General features: G+C 44.3%; 1 protein-coding gene across 1 annotated transcript in view; it reads left to right on the forward strand.

The window, feature by feature from the left end:
• The window catches only part of LOC139911812 (microtubule-actin cross-linking factor 1, isoforms 1/2/3/4/5), a 241,866-nt gene that overhangs the window by 204,526 nt on the left and 9,727 nt on the right, over positions 1-27,613 (forward strand). Inside the window, exons 67-99 of the mRNA XM_078290250.1 lie at positions 1,335-1,501; positions 4,141-4,300; positions 5,003-5,329; positions 6,067-6,151; positions 7,134-7,360; positions 8,810-9,016; positions 9,970-10,197; positions 10,289-10,507; positions 10,736-10,939; positions 12,140-12,148; positions 12,989-13,214; positions 14,504-14,730; positions 15,126-15,248; positions 15,464-15,565; positions 15,677-15,778; positions 16,386-16,559; positions 16,723-16,878; positions 17,256-17,453; positions 17,868-17,996; positions 18,762-18,944; positions 19,211-19,366; positions 19,978-20,184; positions 20,535-20,654; positions 20,923-21,092; positions 21,335-21,494; positions 21,693-21,887; positions 22,336-22,608; positions 22,866-23,054; positions 23,363-23,488; positions 23,659-23,805; positions 24,142-24,304; positions 24,453-24,607; positions 25,013-25,087. Coding sequence (XP_078146376.1) covers positions 1,335-1,501; positions 4,141-4,300; positions 5,003-5,329; positions 6,067-6,151; positions 7,134-7,360; positions 8,810-9,016; positions 9,970-10,197; positions 10,289-10,507; positions 10,736-10,939; positions 12,140-12,148; positions 12,989-13,214; positions 14,504-14,730; positions 15,126-15,248; positions 15,464-15,565; positions 15,677-15,778; positions 16,386-16,559; positions 16,723-16,878; positions 17,256-17,453; positions 17,868-17,996; positions 18,762-18,944; positions 19,211-19,366; positions 19,978-20,184; positions 20,535-20,654; positions 20,923-21,092; positions 21,335-21,494; positions 21,693-21,887; positions 22,336-22,608; positions 22,866-23,054; positions 23,363-23,488; positions 23,659-23,805; positions 24,142-24,304; positions 24,453-24,607; positions 25,013-25,087 — 5,589 coding nt within the window. The remainder of the gene's footprint in view (positions 1-1,334; positions 1,502-4,140; positions 4,301-5,002; positions 5,330-6,066; positions 6,152-7,133; positions 7,361-8,809; positions 9,017-9,969; positions 10,198-10,288; positions 10,508-10,735; positions 10,940-12,139; positions 12,149-12,988; positions 13,215-14,503; positions 14,731-15,125; positions 15,249-15,463; positions 15,566-15,676; positions 15,779-16,385; positions 16,560-16,722; positions 16,879-17,255; positions 17,454-17,867; positions 17,997-18,761; positions 18,945-19,210; positions 19,367-19,977; positions 20,185-20,534; positions 20,655-20,922; positions 21,093-21,334; positions 21,495-21,692; positions 21,888-22,335; positions 22,609-22,865; positions 23,055-23,362; positions 23,489-23,658; positions 23,806-24,141; positions 24,305-24,452; positions 24,608-25,012; positions 25,088-27,613) is intronic.

Genomic DNA, 27,613 nt, shown 5'->3' on the forward strand with positions numbered 1-27,613 from the left:
AAAGTAGCTCAATTGATGCAGTTTATCACTAACTTAAACTCATTTTAATCAAAATTGCTTGAATTCATAATTGTGAGAAGCAATTCTTCTATACAGCAGACGGGGTGAATTGAGCCATTATTGATATTCAGATGTCCTTCATGTCCTTCACCCAGAAACAATGGATATTTGAATGAGAAGCACACACACACACACACACACAGTCCATGATCTGTCTGCCTGGCATCCAAACGGCCCCAGTTGACAGTCTGCCAGTCAGACTGGCATAAAGACACACACACACACACACACACAGAAGGTGGATTTGTATTGTTTTCAGAGAGACAGACACACACACACACAAACACTTTTCCCTGTTTATCCTACATACACTTCCCGTGTTTGTGTGCATAAGAGCGGAGTAGTCTGGGCCAGCGATCAATCACACGTGTTTACATCCGTGACGGAGAGTGGAGTCACCGTTTGGGTCAGAAAGAGAGAGGAAACTACGGAGAAGTGCATTCCAGGGGCTGAACCAAGCTGTTGGAATGATTCAGAGCAGAGAGGAAGGAAGGAAGTGAAATTGAGGCATGATGTTGTCGATGGAAAAACAGTCAAATCCCATGCAAAGAAAATGAAAACGTTTGTTCCAAAATGAGATATTTTGGAACAAAATATTTAAAAACACACCTACCCTTACAAAATGTTTGATAGTATTTTTTTTAAGGCTAGTAGGTAATGACACATTGATGACAGCTTTACACACTGGATCCATTACATTTTAGAGATATTAGCTTATGAGGTTTAGGTAATGATTTTCTAAAATTGATCTTTTGGAAGGGAGGAAGGGAGACATGGAGACGGACAGAAGAAGGGTGAATTGGCCCCCCATTAATTTCTGCCTCAAACGCATATGCTGTATTTATAGTTTTACCGAAGTGTAAAAACCCCTTCCCCTTAAAAACGTGGAGCACTTCCCCTTTAACAAAGTTTGGATTGAGCTCACATATTTAACGTCTTTGACAAAGAAAAAAAACAGATCAGGCTTCAGTTTAGCAATATCTTAGTATATTTCACATTGACCAATACTCCTCACTCTGTCTTATACCTGCATACTTTTCTCAGGTAAATTTGCATCTTTTCTTTCAATCTTGCCGATGGAGTGAGGGAAAACGAGCTGCATTTCCTTCGTTCCTTCAAATGCATCTGTGTTTACACAGGTTCAACTGATCTGTTGGCAGACTTTGGTCATGGCGATAATGATGCCCACCATCATACCCATAATCACTGTAAAGAGCACCCTCTTGGCTATTAATTGCTCTAATAACTAACTGTGTGTGTTCTGACTCCTCCAGCTGCTCCAGAGGCTGTTAGACGACCGCAGGCCCACGGTGGAGATGATCCGCGCCGAGGGAGAGAGGATCGCGGCCACAGCTGACACCCAGGACCGAGAGAAGATCCAGACCCAGCTGCACAGTCTGGCAGAGAGATGGACCGACCTGCTGGACAGGGCCAGCGGCAGGTAATGCTCTTTATACAGCACAGGGGGCAGCAAGGTGGCGGCTCTCCTTCAACCAGAGGACCTGGGTTCAAGCCCTGGTGTCAGCAAGTGTCCGCCCTGCTGAAGTGTGCTTTGGCATCACATTACACCCCAATATTTCCACTTGCACTGAACAGAGACACTGGGTCATCTGGGTACATGCTGGGTGCAGCTAACTGGCTCCACAGTAAAATCTTCAGTATTAATGTAACTCTGAAAGTGTTAAACTGGACTCTGTGTTTATGTGAGTCTATTTTAACCCAATTTCACTGTGTAGCGAATTTCACTGGCATTACAAAGTTATCAATTTGTAACATTTTACCATCTGTTGACAGGCAGCCAAGTATGTAAAAGTCAGCACAGCTAACGTCATGACAAGCAAAAAATTACAGAACAGATTTGGCTTACTGGAAATATGTGGTTTGCATGGGAAACTAATCAGTGGTGTGCCCTGCTAGCGTGTTATTTAGTGGTTATTTCCTGTTTCCTTTTTCATCTCTGTGTGATTCTGTTGAATGCCACTGTACTTAAAGAAGAAATTGTTTCATTAGTGTTGGTTTCCATGGAGAAACTTGGTGTCACATGGTCTAAAAGTCATTTCAGAGGCCTTTTTCTACACACCAAGAAAAGTAATTATTAATGGGGGAAACATGGGAACACATACAGAATGAATATACACACACACACACACACACACACACACACACACACACACACACACACACCAATACAAAGTACAGTGAAGAGGCTGGATACCTCAGAAGCCTATGCTCATGTAAAGAAGTTTCATGGCTATATAATGTTTACAAGGCATGCATGCCAGACACCTTGTTGTCACGTCTGTGGGATTTATTATACTGTCTCAGTTTTTCCCACACATAGACTTTACTTGGGCAGGCCGCCCAGGTATATTAACGGCCGCCAAAATATATTTGGCGACCCATTTTAGCATTTTTTATTTTAATTTTTTTATCCGTCTGAGAGAACGACGCCATCCGCGATCGATTAACTAGTGGACAATCTCCCCTCGCTCTAACTTACCCCTCCAGGGTTTCCCACACAGAAAACTTTGTGGCGGGCCGCCACAATATCAGCACTGACCGCCACAAAAAAATTTTTTTTCACTATTTAATCGTAGAAGTAAGTGTAGCGCTTTGATTCGCTCAGCCCCTTATTGCTCCATGCGATCGCGATCTCTCGCTCTCTCTTTCTCTGTCTCTTGCTCTCTCTCTCGCTTGCTCTCTCTGTTGCTCGGTCTCTCTCTCTCGGTCTCTCTCTCTCTCTCTCTCTCTCTCTCTCTCTCTCTCGGTCTCTCTCTCTCTCTCTCTCTCTCTCTCTCACCGGACCCGTCTGTTCGCCTCCCACTGCACACGCGTGAGGGATATTTTTTTTCCATGCCAAGAAGACGGCCAACTGAATTCCCGAAAAGAAGAACTAACAGTTAACGTTACTCGGAATACAGCTGAGTTTCCGAGATTAGCACGCTGTATAGCCTAGCTGCTAGTCAGTATCCACCGAGTGGACTCATAACGTTAATATTAACTTTTTAACTCTGATTCTGAATGTTTGCTCCCTCAATCCAGATTAATATTGAACAATATTTTCAAAGAAGGAAAATGACTCGTCCTGAGGAGGAGCAGGACAGTCTGGACCAGAGGAGCTGCTGAGCAGTAAAACAAAGTAGATAATATCAAAGGCTGTAATGTAACGATGTAAAGATACAGGAGAGACTGACAGCACAGAGAGATGCAGCAGGGCAGAGGGGCAGAACAGCTGATTTATCTGTAAAAGGAGTCTCATTTCTATTCTTCACCTTATAGACAAAAGCAACAACAAACAGTACAGTGTAGCACTGTTTATATTTTTAAGTTATGTTATCTTTGACACAAAGTACTTTAGATATAATACAGGTTAGTTATTTGTTTGACAAATGTCACTATTTAAAATGGAGTACATTAGATAATTTTTCAGCCATCCAGGTAATGGGATCCTTCATTGATATTAGCCTATATATTGACAATATAAGAGAATACAAGAATAAAAAGCCCCCCCCCCGTTGCCAACCCACCTACCACCACAAATACATTTGAATTCTGTGGGAAACACTGTGTCTACTAGGAACACTTACAGTTTGTTAACACAGAAATACTGCAAGTGTATGCAACACACAAACACTACTGGTTTCTCTGTAAACACATTGGAAGATACTTTGGTTCCATTATGCATCAAAAGTCTCACACACACACACACACACACACACACACTTATTCTCTATTCTTTCACCACATTGCAAAACCTCCCCCTCTCTTTTTCTCTCTCTTTCTTACACACATACACATGCACACTGCAATAATACATTTTATCTAAGTGTTTATGAAATCCTTTAAAATTTCATTAAATACAATAACATTCCATAAACATTTCATTCAACTGCTTTTACCAAAAAAAAAAAAGAGGACAGCAATATAACACAAAAACAGGCGCAACTGGAGCAATAAAAGATAAAAAAAAAAAAAAAACGGCGAAAGCAATAAAATACCAATAAAAACACTCACGCTCCTCTCCGTGTGTGCTCCCCCCACCCCACCCCACCCCACCCCTCCCCACCCCACCCCTCCCAGGCAGAGGCAGCTGGAGGAGCTGCAGGTTTTGGCCCTCCAGTTCCATGAAGCCCTGGAGCCGCTGGGAGAGTGGCTCAGCGCTACAGAGAGACGCCTGAGCTCCGCCGAGCCCATGGGAACCCAGACGGCCAAGATCACCCAGCAGATCACCAAGCACAAGGTACTGTTTAGACACAGTGAGGGGAGGGGGGGGGGGGCAGTAGCAGGGCGGCCACATGGTTAGAGAGACCATCCTGTCATGGAAAGGTCACAAGTTTGTTCCCTGCATTGACCAATTTGTTATTGTGTGAATTATTGACCTGCCTGGCAAAATAAAGCTTAATAAAGAAAAAAATTTGATTTTGCCGTGAGAGTTAGGAAAATACTTACTTTATATTTACTTTTTTACTTACTTTATATATTAGAGATAAATGGTCCAAGGGCTCCAGTTTTGCAATCCCTGTTTGAACTGGATTATATAGAGAAATCGTGCACACACACACACACACACACAGTGTTAGCAGCCTATTCCCCCACTCAAAGCAAATCGGAGGAAAGATGCATGAAGAGGAGAGATGAGGCACACGCTCAACAAAGCAATTATTTACAATCCAAACATTACCTTGCTGCAGTCATGCTTGGTTAATTTTTTAGTTTCATTTCAGTTAATTTGTTTTGTCTCCCAAGTTATTTCATTTTTCACCTATTCATTGATGATTTATGATTTCTTCTTGATCTATGATTTGTCATCTGCATGCTCACATTTTGAGTTCTTATCCATTTGTTTTTCTGTTGTTTCTGTTGTCCCTCTTGTTCTTTTCTCACATCCCTTCATCTTCCCCTCAAACACACACACACACACACACACACACACACCTCCCAGGCGCTCCAAGAGGGCGTGTCCTCACGGGGAGCCGAGGTCGACCGCCTCGAGTCCCTCGGCCAATCCCTGACCCCGCTCAGCTGCGCGGCCGACCGCGATTGGCTAAGAGAGCGCGTGGGGGCGGTGCGGTCGGGTCACTCCGAGCTGGACGATTGGTGCACGAGGCGGGCGGGCATGCTGGAGCAGGCGCTGGCCAACGCCCAGCTGTTCGGGGAGGAGGAGGTAGAGGTGCTGAACTGGCTGGCAGAAGTGGCTCAGAGGCTGGCTCAGGTCTCCGTCCAGAGCTACCAGCCACAGCTGCTGGGCCAGCAGCACAAACACACTCTGGTACGGCTTCATGTGCACACTGGAGGCAAACTACAAGGGCTTTCCCTCCAGAAGATGATTACAGTACTTTGTAACTTTGTTAGGAAAAGCGATACGATAAGATACAATGCGATGCAATAAGATAAGATGTACTTATTGTATCATCGCGCTTTTCCTAACAAAGATACAAACATAAAAGTAATAATATGTCTTACATCATGGGCATAATGTATACATATATGTATGACTTTCTATCACACTACAACATGATATACTGCAAACTAAAGAATATTTCCTTCCAAAAGATGGTGATATGAATGCTGAAAAGTGGGCAGAAGGTTTAAATATAAATAAATCAGAATCATACACTGGAACATGGCAGAATGCCATATTTTCCTTGTGTAATGGGGTAATATGAGCTTTTCCATCAAGGGCATAAAGAACAGATGAACCATAAACACAGTGGTACAATTTTATACTTTTTAAAACTATTTTCTTACTAAAAATTTGTAATGTAGACTCGTTTATCATTGACATACAGTGTAAATATAAAATAGTCAGTATTGATTAAAGCAACATTGTAATCAGTGTTATTTGGATATTCAGAGAACCTTTTTGCCTGAACCGTTGAGCTTTGTAGAAAAGTTGTAGAAAAGACGCAGGCTATGGATAGGATCGTGTTTTAATAGCATAAATGAAAGTGGTTTTTGGTTTACTGTATGGGTGTTAACTATGTTTCACTCTCTCCCTTCCCTCAGTCTCTGAATGAGGAGATTTTGAGCAGGAAGAAGACGGTGGACCAGGCCATCAAGAACGGACAAGCCTTACTCAAACAGACCACAGGTAACCTCAGACCCCTAACCTGGCTTAATCTATCTCCTGTCAGCATGATGATATTCAGTTTACTGGAAATGAAGACAATGCAAATAAGATGTCAAGCTTTACTGTGTTATCTTTGATCATTTTTTGATTTGTACTGGAGGATGACTTGACTGGAGTCATCATCTTTTATAGATTTTGATGATCAGCAAATAAAATCAGGCAATATCCTGCATATTTAAAGCCATGTTGTGAAATTTAGGCATTTTAGAAATGAGAAGGACTCTAATCTAAGATGACAAAAACAACATACAGTGTATGAATTTCGACCGCACAAATTTTCTCTTTTTAATGACTCATTTTGGGGCATATTTTGATATGTTTAGTGTATATTTGCACAAAAGACCTCAGCTTGCCTCCGCAGATACACAGAGCGGCCAGGCCGAGTGGGAGAAACACTCTTTTACTACTCATAGATTCCCATCCAAACCACACATTTTTAGATCAGTGGTGAACCAAACATCTGTTTTGTGTTTTTCTTTGCATGTCATGATATTAGCCATGTTGACTGCTAGCAGCGTTAGTGAGTGGACTGCAGGCCTACCCCACAAGTAGCCTGTGTGTATCTGTACAGTCGTATTTACATGGTTAGATAAGTGTTGTGGTGACAAGAAGTATGCAGAGCTGACAACCTCAGGGTGCTGTGAGATGTTATAGAACGTGTGAATTTTATGAGCTGATGTAAGGATTAATAATCACAGTCAGAATTACTTTTATTTGCCAAGTAAGTTAACAAGGAATTCGACTCGGTTTGCTCCTGTAGGTCACATTAAACATAAACAACACAAAATTCTAAAAAGGAAGTGTATATAAAGATTTAAGTAGAAACTGAGGGAATAGGTCTCTTTTTGAAGCAGTATATAAAGAATGTAGTATATAAGAAAAATAAATTCAATAGAAACAGTATCCTTCCACCCCTGACCTCTGTCCTGTTCCCCCCCTGCAGGCGAGGAGGTTCTCCTGATCCAGGAGAAGCTGGACGGCATCAAGTCTCGTTATGCTGAGATGACGGCCGGCAGCAGCAAGGCCCTCCGCACCCTGGAGCAGGCGCTGCAGCTGGCCACGCGATTCGCCAGCGCCCACGAAGACCTCAACCAATGGCTGGACGCCGTGGAGGCAGAGCTCAACAACATGGAGCCCGACGCCACGCCCGCCTACCAGGACAGACAGAAGGTGGGAGGAGTATGAGTGGAAATGTGTGTGTGTGTGAGTGAGGGTATGGTTGTGGAGGGTCATGATGTACAGTTGAATGTACGCTTGTATCCCTTTGCTGTTTGGATAAAAACCTTGTACATCTAAGAAAAATCAACTTTTGAGGAATTAAGAGTGATGCTGCTATGTTTTTTGAATGAATTTCAATGATCCCAATGTCAAAAAACGTGCCATAAAACTAGAAACATGAAGATCAGTAAAACTAAAGTTCCCATCCAACAGTAGCAATCTTTTTGTTTGTGTCTTTGAAATGTAAAAACACTCACTTGCCAGCCAATACAAGTTACAGTATTAAGATGTGATGGTGAATCTATTCCACTATGTCACATAACACTCATTGCTTCCTGGTACATTACTGTCTCTGACAGTGAGTCATTTAGCTCAAAGTGAGTGTTTGAAACAACAGCTAAGGAATCAACATCTGTCCATTACATCCCTTCACTAGTACACACCACATTTCATTGCTGTGTGTTATAAAGGAGTTTGTTCCAACTGGCTTTTTCACTGGCAGAGAGTTAATTCTACAGTGACATTATTTAGTTTTATTTCAAAATGAGATATCAGCCATTTGGAAAAAGTGACACCTACTCTACAAAATGGTTGATGGCACAAAATGAAAACACATTATGGTACTTTTTGAAGGATAGTAGGTAACTTAAGCTCTTGATTGGCAACATGATAACACTTCTCAGACTGGATCCTCTACATTTTAGAGATATTGAGAGATGATGATTTCCCCCCATTATGGATATGTAACATTGTTGAAATAGAGCTCCTCATTTCATGAAAACTCCTGACTGTAATGACATTTTTGCAGCTGTTCCAATATCATTCCACCCAGAGTAACATTACTGTAGAAACATTGATTACACTAACGGTTTCTATCTACAAGTGATTGGACAAGAAATATTGACATCCAATTCCTTGCTACCATCCACTTCTTTGGCTCTGCAATAATCTTTGCCGCATTTATGAATTTGTAGGCTGTCAGTGTCGAAAAGTAATACAACCTTGCCCACTAACTACAAATTGCATGATACCTTGGATATCAGTGCATTTAAAAAAGTCCATATTCAAGTAAATCTTTCAGATTGACATGCCAGGTGTCCAGACCTGACAGCACCGGTCATTTACCAGTACACTGGATCTGATGTAACTGTCCCTTATGTTATTTTTGGGTGAGCCCCTTTGTGGAAACCTATCTTGGATGTTAGGGGGCAGTTTGAGTGAGTGAGAGCGAGTGTGTCATGTGTCAGCACAGATCAGAGCTATACTCATCTATCTGCTCTGTCACTACACTCAGGCTTACACCTTGTACACATTACATTACCCGGATTCATTTCTAATGTAACATGATAACAGTGTCGCACCATAACCCATTAAGGCTTAATTGAACCTCCCACCCTGCAGGAGCTGAAGAAGGTGTCTGCAGAGAAGCGTCTGGTGCTGGACACGGTGAACGAGGTGGGCAGCGCCCTGCTGGATCTGGTGCCGTGGCGTGCCCGCGAGGGCCTGGACCGCCTGGTCGCCGACGGCAACCAGCGCTACCGCCAGGCTGATGAAACCATCACTCAGCGGGTACAGCTGGTACAGGCCGCCATCCAGAGGTCACAGCAGGTACTGCAAGCAGCTTAAAATATCACTGGTCATATTCTGTATGTGTAATCATGAATGTTGACTGAATGATATTTTCGCTGATATTTTTGAGCAAAATATCATTAAAAGTACTGTAATTCAAATCAAGATATGCCTGGAAGCAGAATAAGCAGCCTGCAAAGACAGTATGGTATTATTATTTCTTAATGTTAAACTTCCTAACATTATGCCTCTGACATTTTGAAACACATGATGCCACTGTATATGGTTGTGACATCCTGTTGCATTTCTATCTTCTGTTAAAGCTGCACTAGGCAACTTAGCACATTGGTGGCCCCAAATGACAGTGAGAGGTAATTTTGCGGACTTCAAAACCTGGAAATCATGTAAGGTTTCGTCAGTAAAATATACACAGCACGCTCATGTTTACCAACAAGGCCGGTCTGTGATGCTTTATACCAAAGGAAACCAAAGAGACAAGAGAGTCAAAAGATCTAATGTTGGTGAGTCCAGTTTTCTCTGGACGGAGCGCTCCCTCTCTGCTTTTTAGGAGACAGTTTTGGTTTTGGTTTTGATTTGTCACTTCTTGTGGATGGAGTTTTTGGGCAAATAGGGCGAATCTACAGCGTCTCCATTAGGGGGGATGAGGCCTTCTTCGCTGTGGCTGCCCCACTTTTTAATTTAGGGCTGACAAGATGGGTGTATTTTTACATCAAATATCTTGCCTAGTGCAGCTTAAAATTTTTCCAACTTATAGTTCTAATTCTATAAATCTAATTAACTTGTAATTCTCCCTTGTGTTTAGTAGTCTTAGAAGTAGTTACAGTGATATTACCCAATGTGAATTTCTCTCTCTGTTCACTATGAATACTCTATGATGCAGTTATATTATGAGATTACTAAATGTGAATTTCTCCCTTGCAGTCACTGTGAGTATTTTAACTTACTAACCATAAACTCTTCCCCTCTTTCAGTATGAGGAGGCGGTGGATGCGGAGCTGGCCTGGGTGGGCGAGACGGAGCGTAAGCTGGCCTCCCTGGGGCCCCTCAGCCTGGAGCCCGACGTGACGGTGGCCCAGCTGCAGGTCCAGAGGGCCTTCAACATCGACATCATCAGACACAAAGACACCGTGGACCAGCTCCTCGGCACCAGAGACGACATCCTGGAGACCTGCAGCGACGCCCAGAAAGACGCACTGATGGTGAGTCACTGGTGCTTAAAGAGTGAGGAGGAGAGGAAACCATGGATTACCACTTTAATAACTCTCTGTCCTCATCTTTCCTCTTGTTCAGGTGAAGACAGACTCTCTGAGCTCCCGCTACGAGGCGGTGAGCCAGAGCCACAGCGAGCGGTTCTCGGACCTGGAGCAGGCCCAGGTTCTGGTGGCTCGGTTCTGGGAGACCTACGAGGAGCTGGAGCCGTGGCTGGGAGAGACCGAAACCCTCATCACCCAGCTGCCGCCACCGGCCATTGACACAGACGCCCTCCGACTGCAGCAGGACCAGATGAGGGTAAGAGAGGACATAATGCAGTGTGTAGTATGCCAATTCGGTGGAAACTTACACTACCAGTCAAAAGTATGCACAATGTTTTTCATTATTTTAAAGTCATTTTGATCTAAAGGCTTATGCTTAAATGCTTGACATTTGTCTGAAATCATTTTCTCACTCTTCTTATAATCACCCCCTTCACTTTCATATTCTTTCCTTCCTCTCTCTATCCTGTCGCTCCCTCCCCAGCTCCTGAGGGAGTCGATAGCGGAGCACAAGCCCCACATCGACAAGCTGCTGAAGATCGGCCCCCAGCTGGCCGAGCTCAGCCTGCAGGAGGGCGCGAAGGTGACGCAGCGCTACAGCGAGGCCGAGAGGCGCTACCTGGCCATCAAAGAGGAGGTCAAAGGTCGTGCCACTTCGCTGGACGAGGCGGTGTCTCAATCTGCACAGGTACAGTCCAGAGGATGGATGGGTAATTGTTTTACTGCTCGGTTTGGGAAATTCACAGTGTGTTAACGGCAGACCTGGGTCAAATAGATGAATAAATCTTATGGTTTGTTTTATTCTACTTGGGTATCAAATGGCTGGCATTTGCTGCATAGGACAAAACAGTGAGTGTCAGAAGGGATGGCAGTCAGCCAGTGTAGTATGATTAAATTATATTTAATGATTGACAACCTATCTGACACTGTCTGCATTGTCCTAATGAGGTAAACCACACCCATCTGGCCCTCAAGGCAGGTTGATACAAACAGTAAGAGTTATTTGTAAATCCTGTTTGGCCCAGGTTTGGTTACAGCTTGTTGGTTGGTGTCTGCTGCCCCAGACCAGACAGAAAGGCCTGACATAACAGCATGAAGTCTATGTGTGTGTGTGCTTGCTCTACAAAACAACATGATAGTGAGGATTTATTATGTTATGAGTTCAGTCAATGCTAAGTTTTGTTTTGATTAGTTACTTCCTGGACTTCTTGCGTTACGCTGTGTTTTGTAGTTTATACATTCTCCTGAGTATATATCTTTTTACGTAAAAAGTCATATCAAGAGGCATAGATGCTGTGGTAGTGTTTAGTCTTGCTTCACAGCCTACAGTAGGTTATTGCCCCTTCAAAATGTAGCTCTAACAAAATTCATCACTCAGACTTTCTCTTTCATACCATGTCTACCTAGGCAACATCCATCTTCTTTGATTGTAGTTTTCTTTACCGACATTTTACGTTCTTTATGCGCTTCACTTCACGAGTCGTCATTAAATCACCTGTGTGGCGGACTAAGTGTTGCTACCGTCGATATTGCCTGGCAGTTTGTATTGTATGCATGTCTCTGATTTAACTCATTGTATTGTTTCTCCACCTTCCGCCCCCTTCAAACCGATCCACGTATCGCTCCTTCTCTCCCTCCACCTGCACCATCAACTCTGTCCCCATCCCTCCATCCACCCTAAACCACCCACCTCCTTTTCTCTCCTCCCTCACCCTCAACTTAATCCCAATCTCCCTCATTATGTACCTCCATCCTTGCAACCCTCCCGCCATCCCTCCCTCTCTGTTTTGTTCCCTCCTCCATCCCATCCCTCGTTCATTGTGGATGTGCTGTGTGTGTTGCCCCACCACCATTTCCTCCATGGTCACTGCTCACTGCAATCACCCAGCTGGTAGAGGTAAGACCACTGACTGACCTAGACACGAAACTGGCACTCAGGGTGGGATTACACTACATGATTTGGTCAACTAATCAAGTACCAATCAATAATAAAACACTAATCTTGTGCTAGTCGAGCTCTAATCAAGTACTAATCTCACCAGACAAATAGACAAAATGACAAGGTGCTAAATTGGATGAACAAATACACTGATTGTACACAAGATTTTCACCAAAATCTTGGCTTTTGCTCATCATAATCTAAATATTGGTCCAAACCTTGTGTCTACCAACCCTGAGTGACCGAAAACACCAATTAAGATCTGGTAGAAACTATCTGTTCCTGTGTAGGTTTGTGGATATGGATTAAGCCCAGTTTACTTTTTAGTCTACTAGGCTTGATCCAAGTCCTTAAAACCAGTCCTAGAGGTCCTGTTGTTTCACAAGAGTCTTTCCCTTGTCGCTAGATGAGATTTGTTGTGTTATGTGACGGTCAAACGTTTTTTTCCCTCCAGATAATCCAAAAAACCCACCACTCAGTAGAAATTGTACCATGTCTGCTCTCTTGTCCATAATGCCAGAATCCTATAGAGTAGGTTGAATTGTGTGGATTGATGATTCCCTTTTGTGTGTTAGATCGAGTCCAGCTGTGCCAGATTGGCAGAAGTTGGGTGACATGTTGAAAGTACAATACTGAGATGTAACATAAAACAACTATATGACTTAAATTTGAATTAGATGAGTCACCACCTACGTAACATCTCCGTATTTTCCTGCTTTCAAAACGTCACCCACCTATCAAACCCAAACCCACCCTCCTCCTCCTAACTGTCTTCCTCCACCCCCTCTCTGTCCCCAGTTTCACGACAAGATGGACCCGCTCTTGGAGACCCTGGAGGGGGCGGTGCAGCGGCTGCGGCAGCCTCCCCCGGTGGCAGCGGAGGTGGATAAGATCAGGGAGCAGCTGGCGGAGCACCGGGCCCAGGGGCTGGAGCTGGACAAGCTGCTGCCGTCCTTCTCCGCCCTCTGCGCCCGCGGAGAGGAACTCATCGGCCGAGCCGCCCACGACGACCCCGCCGCCCAGGGTGAGGCGCTGGGAAGTGGGGCGGGGGGCAGTGAAGGAGAGGCACATAGCATTTAGACAGGCAGACATACACACACTTTCTATGTGTTTAACAGGGTGAGGGGCTCAGCTGTCGGGATCAAGCAAACACCACACTCATAATATGTTTCTTTGACAGAGTGAGGGTTTCAGACTTTCTGATGTACACACATACACCCACACACACGCACACACTTACTCAAACACACACAATTTTGTTTGAAAGTTTGTTTTTGCACTTATTGTGTTCATATATGAGCCCTCATAACCAACTGATAGATGCTTTTCTGTAAATTTAATCAGCAATAGCATGAAAAAAACAGAACAACAACCAAAGTGGAAATTCATTCATCCCTTTATCCATTTTGCCAATACATTAATCAGACCTGAAGAGGGGTTGTCGGCTAACACCCAGGCTATGTGCTGCCAACTTTTGTCATGAGTGTGTTTGCAGTAATTGCCGGTGCCTTTAAAAACACGCCAGTGCAATCCACCTTACTTGGAAATTGAAAACAAATAGTATAAAGCACAGCAGGGCTTGATTGATCATTCAACCCAAGGTAATTGATGCTTCCACAGCGAAAGAAACAGCTTTTTCTTTTGGTCAGAAAAAGCACAATAGAGAGGAGAGGAGGCCAATGGCAGAACCGAGAGGCAAAGATTTAAAAAATAGAAAAAATAGTAAAACCAGAAACTTTTTTTGGGCACAGGCCCAACTGGGCCACTGACTCAAGTCAATGTCTTACTGGCCCTGAGCCACTGGGGAATCCTTGTCAAGCAATAGAACAAATTCATCAGTGCAGTGCTGTAGCATACGTATTTATTCCAACCCGTCCACGTGGTGAGACACAACACACAAACACACTTTTGTTATATTGCCCTCCAAAGACCTTGCCGCTTTGACACCCTCCACCCCCTGCATTTCTGAGTCTGCTGCTTCATGACCATGAATGGCCTCACTGTGTGGTGACAGTGGGAGTGGACTGACATACTTGGATAAAAGACTTCACTAACCAGAGTTAATTGCTAGATGGCAACATTCAGACGCACAAAACACCAAATCTCTTAAAACCAGTAGAGCTGGACATGGTCTTGTCTTGAGGTGAATTCTGATTTCACTTACAATCAGCTGAAAACTCCTGAACCTTGAATATCACATTGCCAAATAGTGACTGAGCTATCCTTTCCAGCGTGCCCAGATAGCATCCACTCACCCTTTCCAACCAATTCAATCTTGAACCTAACGCCCCTCCCCTCCTCTCTCCCCTCCAGCCGTGCGTTCCCGCCTCCTGCGCCTGCGCTCGCTGTGGGATGAGATCCGGCAGCGGGCCGAGGAGAGGGAGGGGAAGCTGACCGACGTCTTGGACCTGGCCGGGAAGTTCTGGGCCGACATGGCGGCGCTGCTGAGCACGCTCCGAGACTCCCAGGACATCGTGAAGGAGCTGGAGGATCCTGGGGTCGACCCCTCGCTCATCAAACAACAGATCGAGGCCGCTGAGGTACGGAGCAAGTGAGGGAGGGGGAAGGAGAGGCAGTGAGTAAGGGAGGGAGGAGGAAAAGTGAGGGAGGGAGGAGACTGGTGTTGCTGAGGTGTGGACAGAGAGAGGAAGGATCCAAAAACAACAGATCGATACATTTGGGTTATGCAGAAATGGAGAGAGGGAAGGACAGAAATCAGCAGGATACAGGAGTGTACTCATTTTTCATTAAAAACAATAAGAGATAAAGGCAGCTGAGGTATTGACGTGGACACACACAGAATTTCAGATAAGGAAGTGGCAGGATGGGGTAAATTACTTGGACTAGATGAGAGAAAACATGAAGGACTAATAGATGGGTTTGTGGCAGCAGTGCAGTATATTTTTTGTTTCTAAATGACTCGATGTGCCTCCAGGCCATCAAGGCAGAGACGGACGGTCTGAGGGAGGAGCTGGAGTTTGTCAGGACCCTCGGGGCTGACCTCATCTTCGCCTGCGGAGAAACAGAGAAACCTGAGGTCAAGAAGACCATCGATGAGGTGAGAGATTAGATATACGTTCAATGAAAAAGGGGAAGCTCAACATTTGGTTCTGAAAAGAGAAAAATCATCTTGTTCTGTAGACCACCGTAGTATTTATCCCATCACATATCTTGCACTGCTCAAGCCCACTAATATTTCATTTTTTCACTCCTTTTCCCTTCTGTTTTTTTCTACTCCCATCTTTTTCCTCGGTCTTCCTGTCTTTCTCTCAGATGAACGCTGCATGGGAGGGCCTGAACCGGACGTGGAGAGAGAGGATGGAGAGACTGGAGGAGGCCATGACTGCCTCTGTGCAGTATCAGGATGCACTGCAGGTCTGAAACTGTCACCAAAATAAATTACTGTTCAGTTATTGCACTTGGCGATTAAAAGTGATTGTGGTTCTGTTGCTGTTGGGTGAGCTGACCTGTGTGTCGCACTTCCAGGGCATGTTTGACTACCTGGACAACGCAGTGATCAAACTGTGTGACATGTCAACTGTGGGAACTGACCTGGGCACTGTCAAACAACAGATTGAAGAACTCAAGGTTGGCATCATATTTTCATCATTAATTTCTCTGTGTAAAAGTTATCACTCGTCACAGCGATTATGTTAGAACCCATCTTGCACGCAGGCTTTTCATATAATGTGTTTTTACCTCGTCTTGTTTTATTTGCCTGATTTTGTCATGTGATCCTTATCATTATTAGTAGTAGTAGTAATGGTAGAAGTAGTAAGCGGTATTATGTTTACAAGCAAAGAAATGTATTCAAATTTTGAAAAGCTGAGAACGCACACCCAAAGAATGTTCAAGTCAGCGGTCACACTCATCTCTTGTGAAAGAAATAAACAATTTATTGAACTAGGCTACGTGTTTCAGCCTCTGCACCCTGATGATGGCAGAGGCCGAAACATGTTGTTAGTCTAGTAGTCCAATAAATTGTTGTGTTTTCTTTTGCAAGAGATTTAGTGCATGGTCTGCTACTTTTCTTACAAATAAAGAAATGCCTTGACCTGTAGGTTAAATACCTCAGACTCAGTCATAATTCTCCCTCTAGATTTCCCAGTGACAGATCTGAGTCCAGAACTAACAACCTGCTCTTCTCACTTCCCTTCACCTTTCTCCTTCCATCCTTCCATTTCCCCCTGAGCAGCAGTACAAGGTGGAGGTTTACCAGCAGCAGATTGATATGGAGAAGCTGTGCCACCAGGGGGAGCTCTTGTTAAAGAAGGTGTCGGACCAGACGGACAGGGACATGATCCAGGAGCCGCTCACCGAGCTCCGGCACCTGTGGGACAACCTGGGGGACAAGATCACCCACAGACAGGTAATGTGACCGTTGGGTTCCTGTGGGGCAGCAGAGTGGTTAGTAGTTAGAGAGACCAAGCTGAAGTGAATTGTTGCATATGTTTGACAAATGCTTTTCATTATAGTCCAGTGTATTGATTTATTGACTTTAACCCCAATCCTCTGTCTTTGGTCCATCACAGCACAAGCTGGAGGGAGCCCTGCTGGCCCTGGGTCAGTTCCAGCACGCTCTGTCTGAACTCCAGGCCTGGCTGAACCACACACACACCACCCTGGACACACAGCGACCCATCAGCTCGGACCCCAAGGCCATCGAGATCGAGCTGGCCAAACACCACGTATGTCTCTGTTCATTACAAAGTTAAAAAAGCTGACACATCTCATCTGTTTTTGGCCAGGTTATCATTCTAAACAAACCTATCTGGCTAAATAAATGTTGTTTCTTAATAGCATTTTGACTCTTAAGATTATGTTTGTCCATTGTCCATGATTATTGGCCTATGATAACTGTAGTACTAAGTTGAAACTCAGCCCTGTCCTATAGCTCTGATTTGGTTTCTCCTTATATTTTAGAGAACCACAGTTGAAATAAGTCTTTACATCTTCTGTTATTTCATTCTCTTCAACCCTGCACATGCATGTGCTACTTGTTGTATTTCAGCTTTAAAGTTTAATTAAATCTAATTCTTTTCTTTCTTTCTCTGCTCTCTACCAGGTGCTGCGTAACGACGTGCTATCCCATCATGCCACGGTGGAGACGGTGAACGGCGCCGGCGCTGAGCTGCTGGAGTCATCTCCCGGCGACGAGGCCAGCCACCTGAGAGACCAGCTGGATCACCTCAACCAGAGTTGGGAGAGCCTGCTGCTCAAGACCCAGGAGCGGCAGAAACTGCTGGAGGCCGCACTGCAGCAGGTACTGTAGGAACGACACGCTGCACTAGATTAAGAGATGGGTTTCTGCTAGATAAGCTCTGTTAAATCTCAGTTCCAGCCCGTACTCTCTGTATATGTATGCTTATCTTGGATTATGGCACAAGGGATAGTAACATCATATCCTGAGTTGGAAACCCCTCTTTTAAATAGTTAGCTGTTTATTTGTTAGTATTATCATTAATAGTAGTTGTTGTAGTAGCAGTAGCAGCAGCAATAGTAACAGTAGTAGTGGTAGTATTGCTGTATTATTGTTACAGTTGTTATCATTGTTATTATGTAGAAGCAGCAATGGTAGCAGTAGCAGCAGTAATACTAGTAGTAGCAGTATTGTTGTAGTATCTTAAAATGGCGACAGGATAACTTAATGTTAATAATTGTCTCTTTGGCCGTCCAGGCGGAGGGTTTCCATGGCGAGTTGGAGGAGTTCCTCCAGTGGCTGAGGAGGACGGAGAGCCAGCTGTCTGCTGCCAAGCCAACAGGTGGTCTGCCTGAGACAGCCAGGGAGCAGCTCCAGCAACACATGGTAACAGGGATTCACATTACACCATAACACCTAGGGCATCATGCAAAATAAATACTGGCACGTATTACACTTTAACACCTACAGTGTCAGGCAACATAAAAATACTGACACACTTTATTGGCTAAAATGATAGGCTTTACAGATGTAGCCATTGTACGCTGTATAAATCCCACTTACATAGCTGCTGCACTTCTGCTTCACTGGTGTTCAACTCTCAAGAGGAATCGTTTGGAAATCCTGCACAGTTAATGCAGGACAGAGGCATTGAGGGCTACTTATTTTAATAATTAAGTAATAACATATGAGTATGTCAAACAAAGATACAAGCTTTGGGTTTTAATTTAATCATTTTAGTTTGGGCCTCCACCAACGAACAAGGCGGTGTGATAATGTTCAAGTTATGAGGTGCAATTTTGTTTATTGCTGTTATAAGCACTCATGGAATGCCTCTTGACAGCATTTCAAAAATAAGAATGTAACGGGTATTTTTTTTCAATATCATAAACAGATTTTATAAGCAGATACAATTTTTACCAGCAAAGTTTTGAGCAGGTGCTCAGAGTATCGACTTACACATGCCCTTTCTTTCACACACAGAGATACTTGGCATATGTTGACTATGAAATTTTAATAGCTCCCATTGTCCTAAACCAACCTGTGAAACACAACAACGCTCATCCTTTGGCCATCGCTTCGCATGTGTATCAGTTTGCGTTTGGGTGTCGGTCTGTATCCATCCATCTCTCTCTCTCTCTCTGTCTCCAGGAACTTCAGGCCCAGCTGGCTCAGCGGGCCGACCAGTACCACCGCCTGCTGGATCAAGGAGAGTCCATGCTGCTGGCCCGCGGAGGGGAGGAGGCCGGTCCTGGTACCACCCAGACCCAGCAGAACCTGGCCATGCTGCAGAACAAGTGGGCCAGTCTCAACACCAAGATGGACGACCGCAGGGTAAGACTGGGACACATGAAAAGAGTTCTGCTCTGCTCTATCCTATTCTGCTGTCTTCTTATATTGTCTTTTTTAGTTCTCAATATCAATGTATCCTATTTATGCCATTATCAGCTGCCATTTGTAACTAATTAATCACCTTTAATCTCATAGCATTTCAACAATACACATTTATAATCTTGGTTGTTTGGAAGGTCTCGCTAGCAGCAATTAGCAGAGCTTTTGTTGTTGCAAACTTTGACCTTTGAACTCTCCCCTGTTTCCAGGCAAAGCTGGATGAGGCTGTTTCCTTGGCGACAGGTTTCCAGACGTCTCTCCAAGACACCATCAACTGGCTGACCCAGGCTGAGCAGACCCTGAACATGGCCCAGCCTCCCAGCCTCATTCTGGACACTGTGCTCTTCCAGATCGATGAGCACAAGGTATAAATATAGATAAATATACGTGATCTCTTGTGGATTTCTGTAGAATAGACAACCCTCAACATGGCCTTGGCCCCAGGAATTACAGGTAGACAAACACAAGATAGTCTGTGGTTTACAGACATGGACCGTGAACGTGTCTTTGGCCACGTTAACATGCTCTGAGAATTATGTTCGTAACCCGGTTTTAGGTCAGTGCACGCAAACGTCATAACTTCGTTAGAACAACCCAGAAGTCCAGTTAAGATGCCTGGCCTACTCCGATATTAAAAGGGTTATTGTAGCATGTAAACATCTTATTTCTTTCACTTTTCACCATTTGCACATTTTGATGTCACCAAAAAACATGGTGGCAATCAGTACTTACTATTGCGATCATCATTTCTTTCCCCTCTATTATAAGTAACTTAAGTCAAAGAAGGAGCTGGCAGCCGCACCTTTTTATGTTACATACACTTTCCCCTTCCTTCTCTTCTACTCTTGCCATTTTTCCTGTTCTCTTTTCTCTCTCTCTCTCTCTCGCTCTCTCTCTCTCTCTCTCTCTCTCTCTCTCTCTCTCTCTTGTCCTCCACCCTCCTAACTCCTTTTCCACTCTTCCTGTGTCTCCCCAGGTGTTTGTGAATGAGGTGAACACCCACAGAGAGCAGGTCCTGGCTCTGGAGAAAGCCGGGTCTCAGCTTCGCTTCGCCAGCCTGAAGCAGGACGTTGTTCTGATCAAGAACCTGCTGCTCAGCGTCCAGGCCCGCTGGGACAAACTGGTCCAGAGGTCGCTGGACCGCGGACGACACCTAGACGAAGCCCGCAAACGGGCCAAACAGGTACTGGACTGATACTAAAGGGCTTTCTTGAATGTGTCATGTTGTTAAAAGCATACTGTGAATACACTGGCAACATGAAAACTAGTTAAGGTTTAAGTTAAGTTTAACTTTGTGGCTTTAGCCCTTGATGTCTCTACTGTTGGTTGGAATGTTATGATTTTTGATTTAAGCTTCCTCTAGTATTATATTCATTGTAAATCACTCTGGATAACTGTCTTGGCTATGTTTGTAATGTTACCTAAATGTAAATGAAGATTATTGTGGTCACCGTTTCCCACCCTAAAATCTCATAAATCAAATGTCATAAGTGTATTAGTATATCAAACCACAACTTTGTAACCTCTCTGTAGTTCCACGAGGCCTGGAGGAAGCTGACAGACTGGCTGGAGGAAGCTGAGAACAGACTGGACTCAGAGCTGGAGATCTCCAATGAACCAGACAAGATCAAAATACAACTGGCCAAACACAAGGTACAGTTGGCTGTTAATGCACTTTAACTCATTCTATGGGAGTATACCAGTATTTGAGTAAGACACATATTGACATTTAAATATTCATTGTAGCAGGAAACTAGCGCATAAATCTTAAAACGTATGTTTGATTCTCCATAAGATGGAGATCTGGCATTATCAGACAATAACATAGTACCTTGCAGTTGGCTATTTCTCTCTAATTTCCTCTTTTCCCCTGTTCCTCTCTACATTTCTCTCTTCCTCCCTCCCTCTTCCCCCTGTCCAGGAGTTTCAGAAGGCGTTGGGTTCGAAGCAGCCGGTTTACGACACCACAGTGAGGTCCGGTAAGGCCATGAGGGACAAGGCCCAGCTGCCGGCAGACACCCAGAAACTGGACCATCTACTGGGAGAGGTCAGGGACAAGTGGGACACCGTCTGTGGCAAGAGCGTGGAGAGGTGAGGGGGATAAAGGCTGAGGACTGAAAGTGGTTTCTCCAGCTACTTTGATTTGTTTCTTTCTCTACTTAGTCAACTCGTTTTTCATATACAGAAAAAAAACATTACCTGAGCTATTTGGGTGTTACAGATGTAATGTGATAAATGAGATATGAAATATGAGATGAGAAGAGGTGAGATTGTAACCTAGTAACCATGAAAAATGGTCATTAACAGCTGTCTGTCTTCTCTCCCCCACCCAGACAACATAAGCTGGAGGAGGCTCTGCTGTTCTCAGGCCAGTTTGCCGAGGCCCTGCAGGCCCTGGTGGACTGGTTGTACCGGGTGGAGCCGCAGCTAGCTGAGGATCAGCCCGTCCACGGAGACCTGGACCTGGTGTCCAACCTCATGGACTCCCATAAGGTATTTAGACTGCAGAACTGAAGTTTATTGATACGTTAAGCGTATGTGCAAGGTTATTAACTACCTCAGTGACTCACAATTTTTTAATGGGTCCCAGGACGAGAGTAAAGTATAATGATACACCAATCTAATGCTACATGCTGTGCTGACCATATTAACCCCCCCCCCATAACACAATACCAATGTCTAAACCCCCAGGCTTTCCAAAAGGAGTTGGGTAAGAGAACCAGCAGCGTTCAGGCTCTGAAGCGCTCGGCCCGGGAGCTGATGGAGACCGGCCGTGACGACACGGCCTGGGTCAAAGTTCAGCTTCAGGAGCTCAGCAACCGCTGGGATACAGTGTGCGCCCTGTCTGTCAGCAAGCAGACCCGCCTCCAGCAGGCCCTCAAACAGGTCAGAGAACAAGCCCTCTGCTTTTAAGTTAAACCGCATCACTAATTTTAAGTTAAAGTCAAAGTCTCACTCTAAAAAAGGTCAGAGAAGAAGCATTGGTTATTTTCTCTTCCCTAAAGTTAATAATGTAAATAATAATGTCATGATTTTGAATCCTTTTTAAATCCTTACTCTAAAAAAGGTTGGAGAAGCACTGATGCCTCTGTGTTGTTCAAAGTAAAACAGTGTTACAACCTTACAACCTTTCTCCCACTTTCCTTTTTCAATATGACAACATTTGCCATTTGTTATGTACAGCATCATGACGGCATACATGTTAGCAGGGGTATCCCCAGTAAAACCCCCTGGCAATGTGTGTGGTTCTCTACTCACTGAGCTACACAGGACTTTTTTATGGACCTCTCCCTCTCTTCTTTCCACGCTCTCCCAACTTCCTTCTCTCCGTCAGGCGGAGGAGTTTCGCACAGCGGTACAGATGCTTCTGGAGTGGCTGTCGGAGGCGGAGCAGACCCTCCGTTTCCGTGGAGTCCTTCCTGAAGAGGCCGAGACCCTGCAGGCGCTGCTGCACACACACCGCGACTTCATGGGCACGGTGGAGGAGAAGAGGACCGACGTCAACAAGGCTGCCGGCATGGGAGAGGCCATCCTGACCGTCTGCCACCCGGACTGCATCACCACCATCAAACACTGGATCACCATCATCAGGGCGCGCTTCGAGGAGGTGAGGGGTGGAGGGAGGAGGAAAGATGGAGGGGGGTTGGATGTGGGAGGAGTGGATCACAGCTATCAAACAATAGTTTCCTATCAGGCCCAATTCAGTCAGCTTTGAGTTTTAGATTTAGTTCTCTGTATATGTTTAGATTAAAGAATAAAATCATCCTCCTTTTAATCTTTATTTAGCCAGGGAGGTCAAATAAGAACCTGGATAAAAAGAAAACAGACATTTCCCATATTAATCAGCAACTTTGCTCTCTACAGGTGCTGACGTGGGCCAAACAGCACGAGCAGCGGCTGGAGACGGCTCTGACCGAGCTGCTCAACAATGCCAACCTACTGGAGGAGCTGTTGTCATGGCTACAGTGGGCTGAGACCACATTGGTCCAGAGAGACACAGAGCCCCTCCCTCAGGACATCCCTCAACTCAAAACACTCATCACAGAACACCAGGTAGGTTTCCCATTGGTTCACAGACTCATCAGATGTTTGTTCATTGATTTTAATTCCTGTTTCCCACTGTTCCATTGCTATTGTAAATTAATTTTGAGTATTCTGCTTTTATTCAGAGTTTGCAAACTCTGTTTTTAAAGGTGCTATATAAATAAAGTTATTATTACTACATTCACTAGTTGGAATCAACCCCCTAACCCTGGTAGTGTTAGTACTACGCTCTGCTAATTGTGTTCTCCAACTTTGCTCGCTCATTGATTATGTGTATTTTGTTTGTTCCAACTTTGCTTTGTGTATTTTGTTTTCAGATGTTTATGGAGGAGATGACGAGGAAGCAGCCTGACGTGGATAAGGTGACTAAGACCTACAAGAGGAAACCATCTGAGACTCACAGCAGCCTGGCTGAGAGGAGAGGAGCTCGTAAGTCACATCACGTTTACCTTTGATGCACAAAAAAGTCCTCCCATTCTTTGAGCATAGTGCAAGTGCCGGTGTTGGAAATGCACTCATTATACATAACATTAGCTTTACAGAAAGTCTTTCAGAAGTGAACAAAGAAGACAGTGTAACTCTTCCTCCTGCTCCCTCTGCAGGTAAACACCAGCAGCAGCAGCAGCAGCAGCAGGCGGCCATGCAGGTTGCCGGGGGCAACCCACGGCTCAACCAGCTCTGCTCCAGATGGCAGCAGGTTTGGCTGCTGGCTCTCGACCGCCAGCGCAAACTCAACGATGCTCTGGACAGGCTTGAGGAGGTAGCTTTCATCCTAGTACATTTTAAATGAACTAAAATGATAATGAAATTTTGGTCAACTTGACAAGAGGAGTCCTAGATTTGAATGTGTCCCAGTTTACTTGCCATGTAAAAAGTTACATCCGAATACAAAGTTTACTTCTCCCTACAGTTGCTCTACAATTTTACCCTCTCTCTAACTCTCTAAAAAGAACTGGCAATATCTTGATTTTACTCCAGAACACTCAGACTCACAGGCTCTCTGTCTCTCAATCAATTTTGTTCAATTTTATATGCTGTACTGGCATGACTGTGGCATGAAAAATATCACAGGACCGTACTCTTGGTCATTTTTCAGCTGAAAGAGTTTGCCAACTTTGACTTCGACGTGTGGAGGAAGAAGTACATGCGCTGGATGAACCACAAGAAGTCTCGCGTCATGGACTTCTTCAGACGCATCGACAAGGACCAAGACGGAAAGATCACACGCCAGGAGTTCATCGACGGCATCCTGGCCTCAAGTACGTCATGGGTGATGGGGTGATTGATTGGTTGGGTGACTTGTTTGACAAGTACAAAAACATATACCTAGATTCTTTAACTGCATCCCTATCTCTCAGAAAATCTGTAGTTTTTCACCTTTAACTGATTGATCACTGTCCTGTGCAGAGTTCCCCACCAGTAAGCTGGAGATGACGGCGGTGGCAGACATCTTTGACAGAGACGGAGACGGTTACATCGACTACTACGAGTTTGTTGCTGCGCTGCACCCCAACAAGGACGCCTACAGACCCACCACTGATGCTGACAAGATAGAGGACGAGGTGAGGGATAGTGGAGAAAGTTTATAGACAAACACACAAAGCAATGACCATGATAAGGTCAGATACTAGGCTATGGATTCATATTGTGAGCAACCAGCCACTGGAAGACCATTCATTTCCTATATCCAGAGAAACATTGGCCAATGTCAATCAGCTTGTTCCTCCTTTTTCAGGGCAATAAAGTTAGTTGCAGTTGAACTTTTAGGCAACATTGCACCATTACACCATTTGCGATACAGCTACCAATCAGCTAGTTCAAATCAGCCATTGGACAAGAGAGCGAAGATGTGTTTACTAGCAGTCTGAATGCAGAGAAGTAGTCATTCAATATCAGACTTGCACACACACACACACACACACACACAGACACACAGTCTGCTCACATGTTGTTTTCTCTCGGTGCAGGTGACTCGGCAGGTGGCCCAGTGTAAATGTGCCAAGAGGTTCCAGGTGGAGCAGATAGGGGAGAACAAATACCGGGTGAGTTCAGCTCAGTCTTTGGTTTGATTTCCCCCTTACTAAAGCTATTAGAGTGTTTGTTAGCTATGTTATGTGGTGTAATACTGTAAAAAAAACACACAAAAAAAAGAGGAAATGTTTTTATTGTTCTTCATGATTTATTATTGATTTTTAATTGCTAGTAGACCTGGGTCAAAGGGTTTTTGCGAATAAGTCTTGTCATTTGCACCTAAACGAACCAAATACAAAATTGCAACAAGGTAAACTTTTCCACTCTGGTTTTGACCGAAGACAACAAACTGTAGGTGTGATTGCACCTTAAGAATTATTTGCAGATACTGTTTGACCCAGCTGTGATTGTACGACAGGTTCGAGTATTCTCAGCTGGCTGTGTGTTCACTTGTCCATCAGGCACCAATTAACTACTCACCCTTCTCAACATAACGTCATCGTATTTTTCTTGTGTGTGTCCATCTCTCACAACATCATGTACTCATGGTGTGTTCATGTGTTTGAATGTCTTAAATAATTGTATTATAACATTGACATCTCCTGATAACAGTGATTTAACATGTTTATAACGTGTTCTGTAACATCTCACAGCACTCTGGGATTGTCAGCTGTGCCTTCCTTCCATCACCAAAACATTAATATAGCCGTGTAAATGTAACGGCATAGATACACACAGGGCTCCTGGGCACTTATGAGGTAGACTAGCTTATTTGCTAGCACTGCTATCAGGTGGCGTTCACTCCAGTTATGTTTGGAGCAGCTTTATTAAAACTCTGGAGTGCTTCTTCCTTTAGTTCAGTTCATTTGGGCGGGTGAGAACGATGCTATTTGAACTGAAGGTGGCACCAAATAACCGCACTGACACGCCTGAAAATGTGTTTTAGCTACTTGTGAGTCCATGTGACTTTTGTTTACAAGCCCTGGTTCGCTTGTTATTGCACAGTGTGAACCTAAAGGAACCAAATACCGGAATGCAACAAAGTAAACTTTTCCACTATGATTTGGACCAAAGAAAACAAAATGTAGGTTGAGATTGCGCCCAACTCTCTGTTTTTGCCTTCAGAGAAAGCCAAAGATGTAAAAGTCAGTGTGGCTGCCATCTGTTCAGGCCAACAGAAATACAATCCTGTTAACCAACAATCTAAAACTATGTAGTTTGGATGAGCTCTTTGGTGTCTCTAAACATGTCGGCCCTTTTTAGTCAACACACCAAACCCTCACAGTCTCCAGGGATGATGAAAGCTGTTTTGAATCTACAAGAGGGGGAGGAGTGTTTACCCAGCTAGTGTGTTTTTTTTATGCGTAGCCCCGCCTGTCTGTGTGTATCTATGCAGCATTTTACAGCGGCCATAAACCCTAACAGTTTTCAACAGCTTCTACTGGATCGGCCATCACTACCACTGCTGTCTGTGTCCACTCCATCATTATCCACTGGTTAATGATATCTAGTGTCTGAACGAAGGACACTGGGGATACTAATAGCACACCGATTTGTGTTTGTCACATTGGTTGTCTCTCTGTCTGTCTTTCTGCTCGTTTGTGTCTGGCTTCACCTTCCTCACTCTCTTCACTTCCATCTCACCATCATCAGTTGGCAGTTTTATAGAGCATTTTCACATCACCATAACATCCACCCGCATTCATGTCCACTGCATCTTTTTGCTTACACGACTAATTTTGAGCTGAAATACAAATACAGAGGATCTTTACAAAGGAATTTAATGTTTTGAGAACCAGTTTCTAGAGGATACTGTGCATGAATAATGCCAAACCTGCATACAATACAAAAATCCAGTTGTAGTCATTGTCAGTACATGTTATTTCACTCTTTCTCTTTTTCTTTCTCCTTGTGTTTCTCTCCTCCGTGTCCACTGGATTTATTGTAGTTCTTCCTTGGAAACCAGGTAAAGTGACTGCCGCAACTGTGATTGGATGTCTGAAATCTGCTTCCCTGTTTTCCACCAATGGAGTGCCCTCCTTTCTGCCTTCACACCCTTAGGAAAAAAACATATCTTTGTGTGTTGCAATAATTCAACAATAATTCCTGATTTTAAAATACTGTTCAAAAGAAGTAGCACTCCCATTGTTGGTTTGCAACTCGTAAGCAGGTTTCATCGTCCGGGTTTGTTCCTGCTGTGATTTGTTTGGTTTTGAGAATGACAAATTGCACAAAGTGAAGCAGGCGACAGTGACATGGCTGAAGTGGTAATTAGTGGTTAGGTGATATATGGCGCTTTGGACTGAAGCTGGGAAGCAATCAAGCTGCTTGGAGAGAGATTCAGAAAAATTCCTCCTGTGCTGGTATCGCTTTGGAGTTCTGCTTTGCTGGGTGGTTTGAACAATTCACTGTTTGAGATTTTCTGAAAACATAAAGAAGATTAAATAGAGAAGTAAGCGGTACGGCTTTAGATTTGGACGGCTGGGTGAGGGGGGCGGAGAGACCGTAGATCGTCTTCCTTTAGTTGTATCAGTGCATGGGTCGTCTGTCATTGCATGGAGTAGATGGGATCATCTGTTCAGATTTGGTACCTGGGC

This window comes from Centroberyx gerrardi, chromosome 19 (assembly GCF_048128805.1).
Source record: "Centroberyx gerrardi isolate f3 chromosome 19, fCenGer3.hap1.cur.20231027, whole genome shotgun sequence".
Classification (NCBI taxonomy): Eukaryota; Metazoa; Chordata; class Actinopteri; order Beryciformes; family Berycidae; genus Centroberyx; species Centroberyx gerrardi.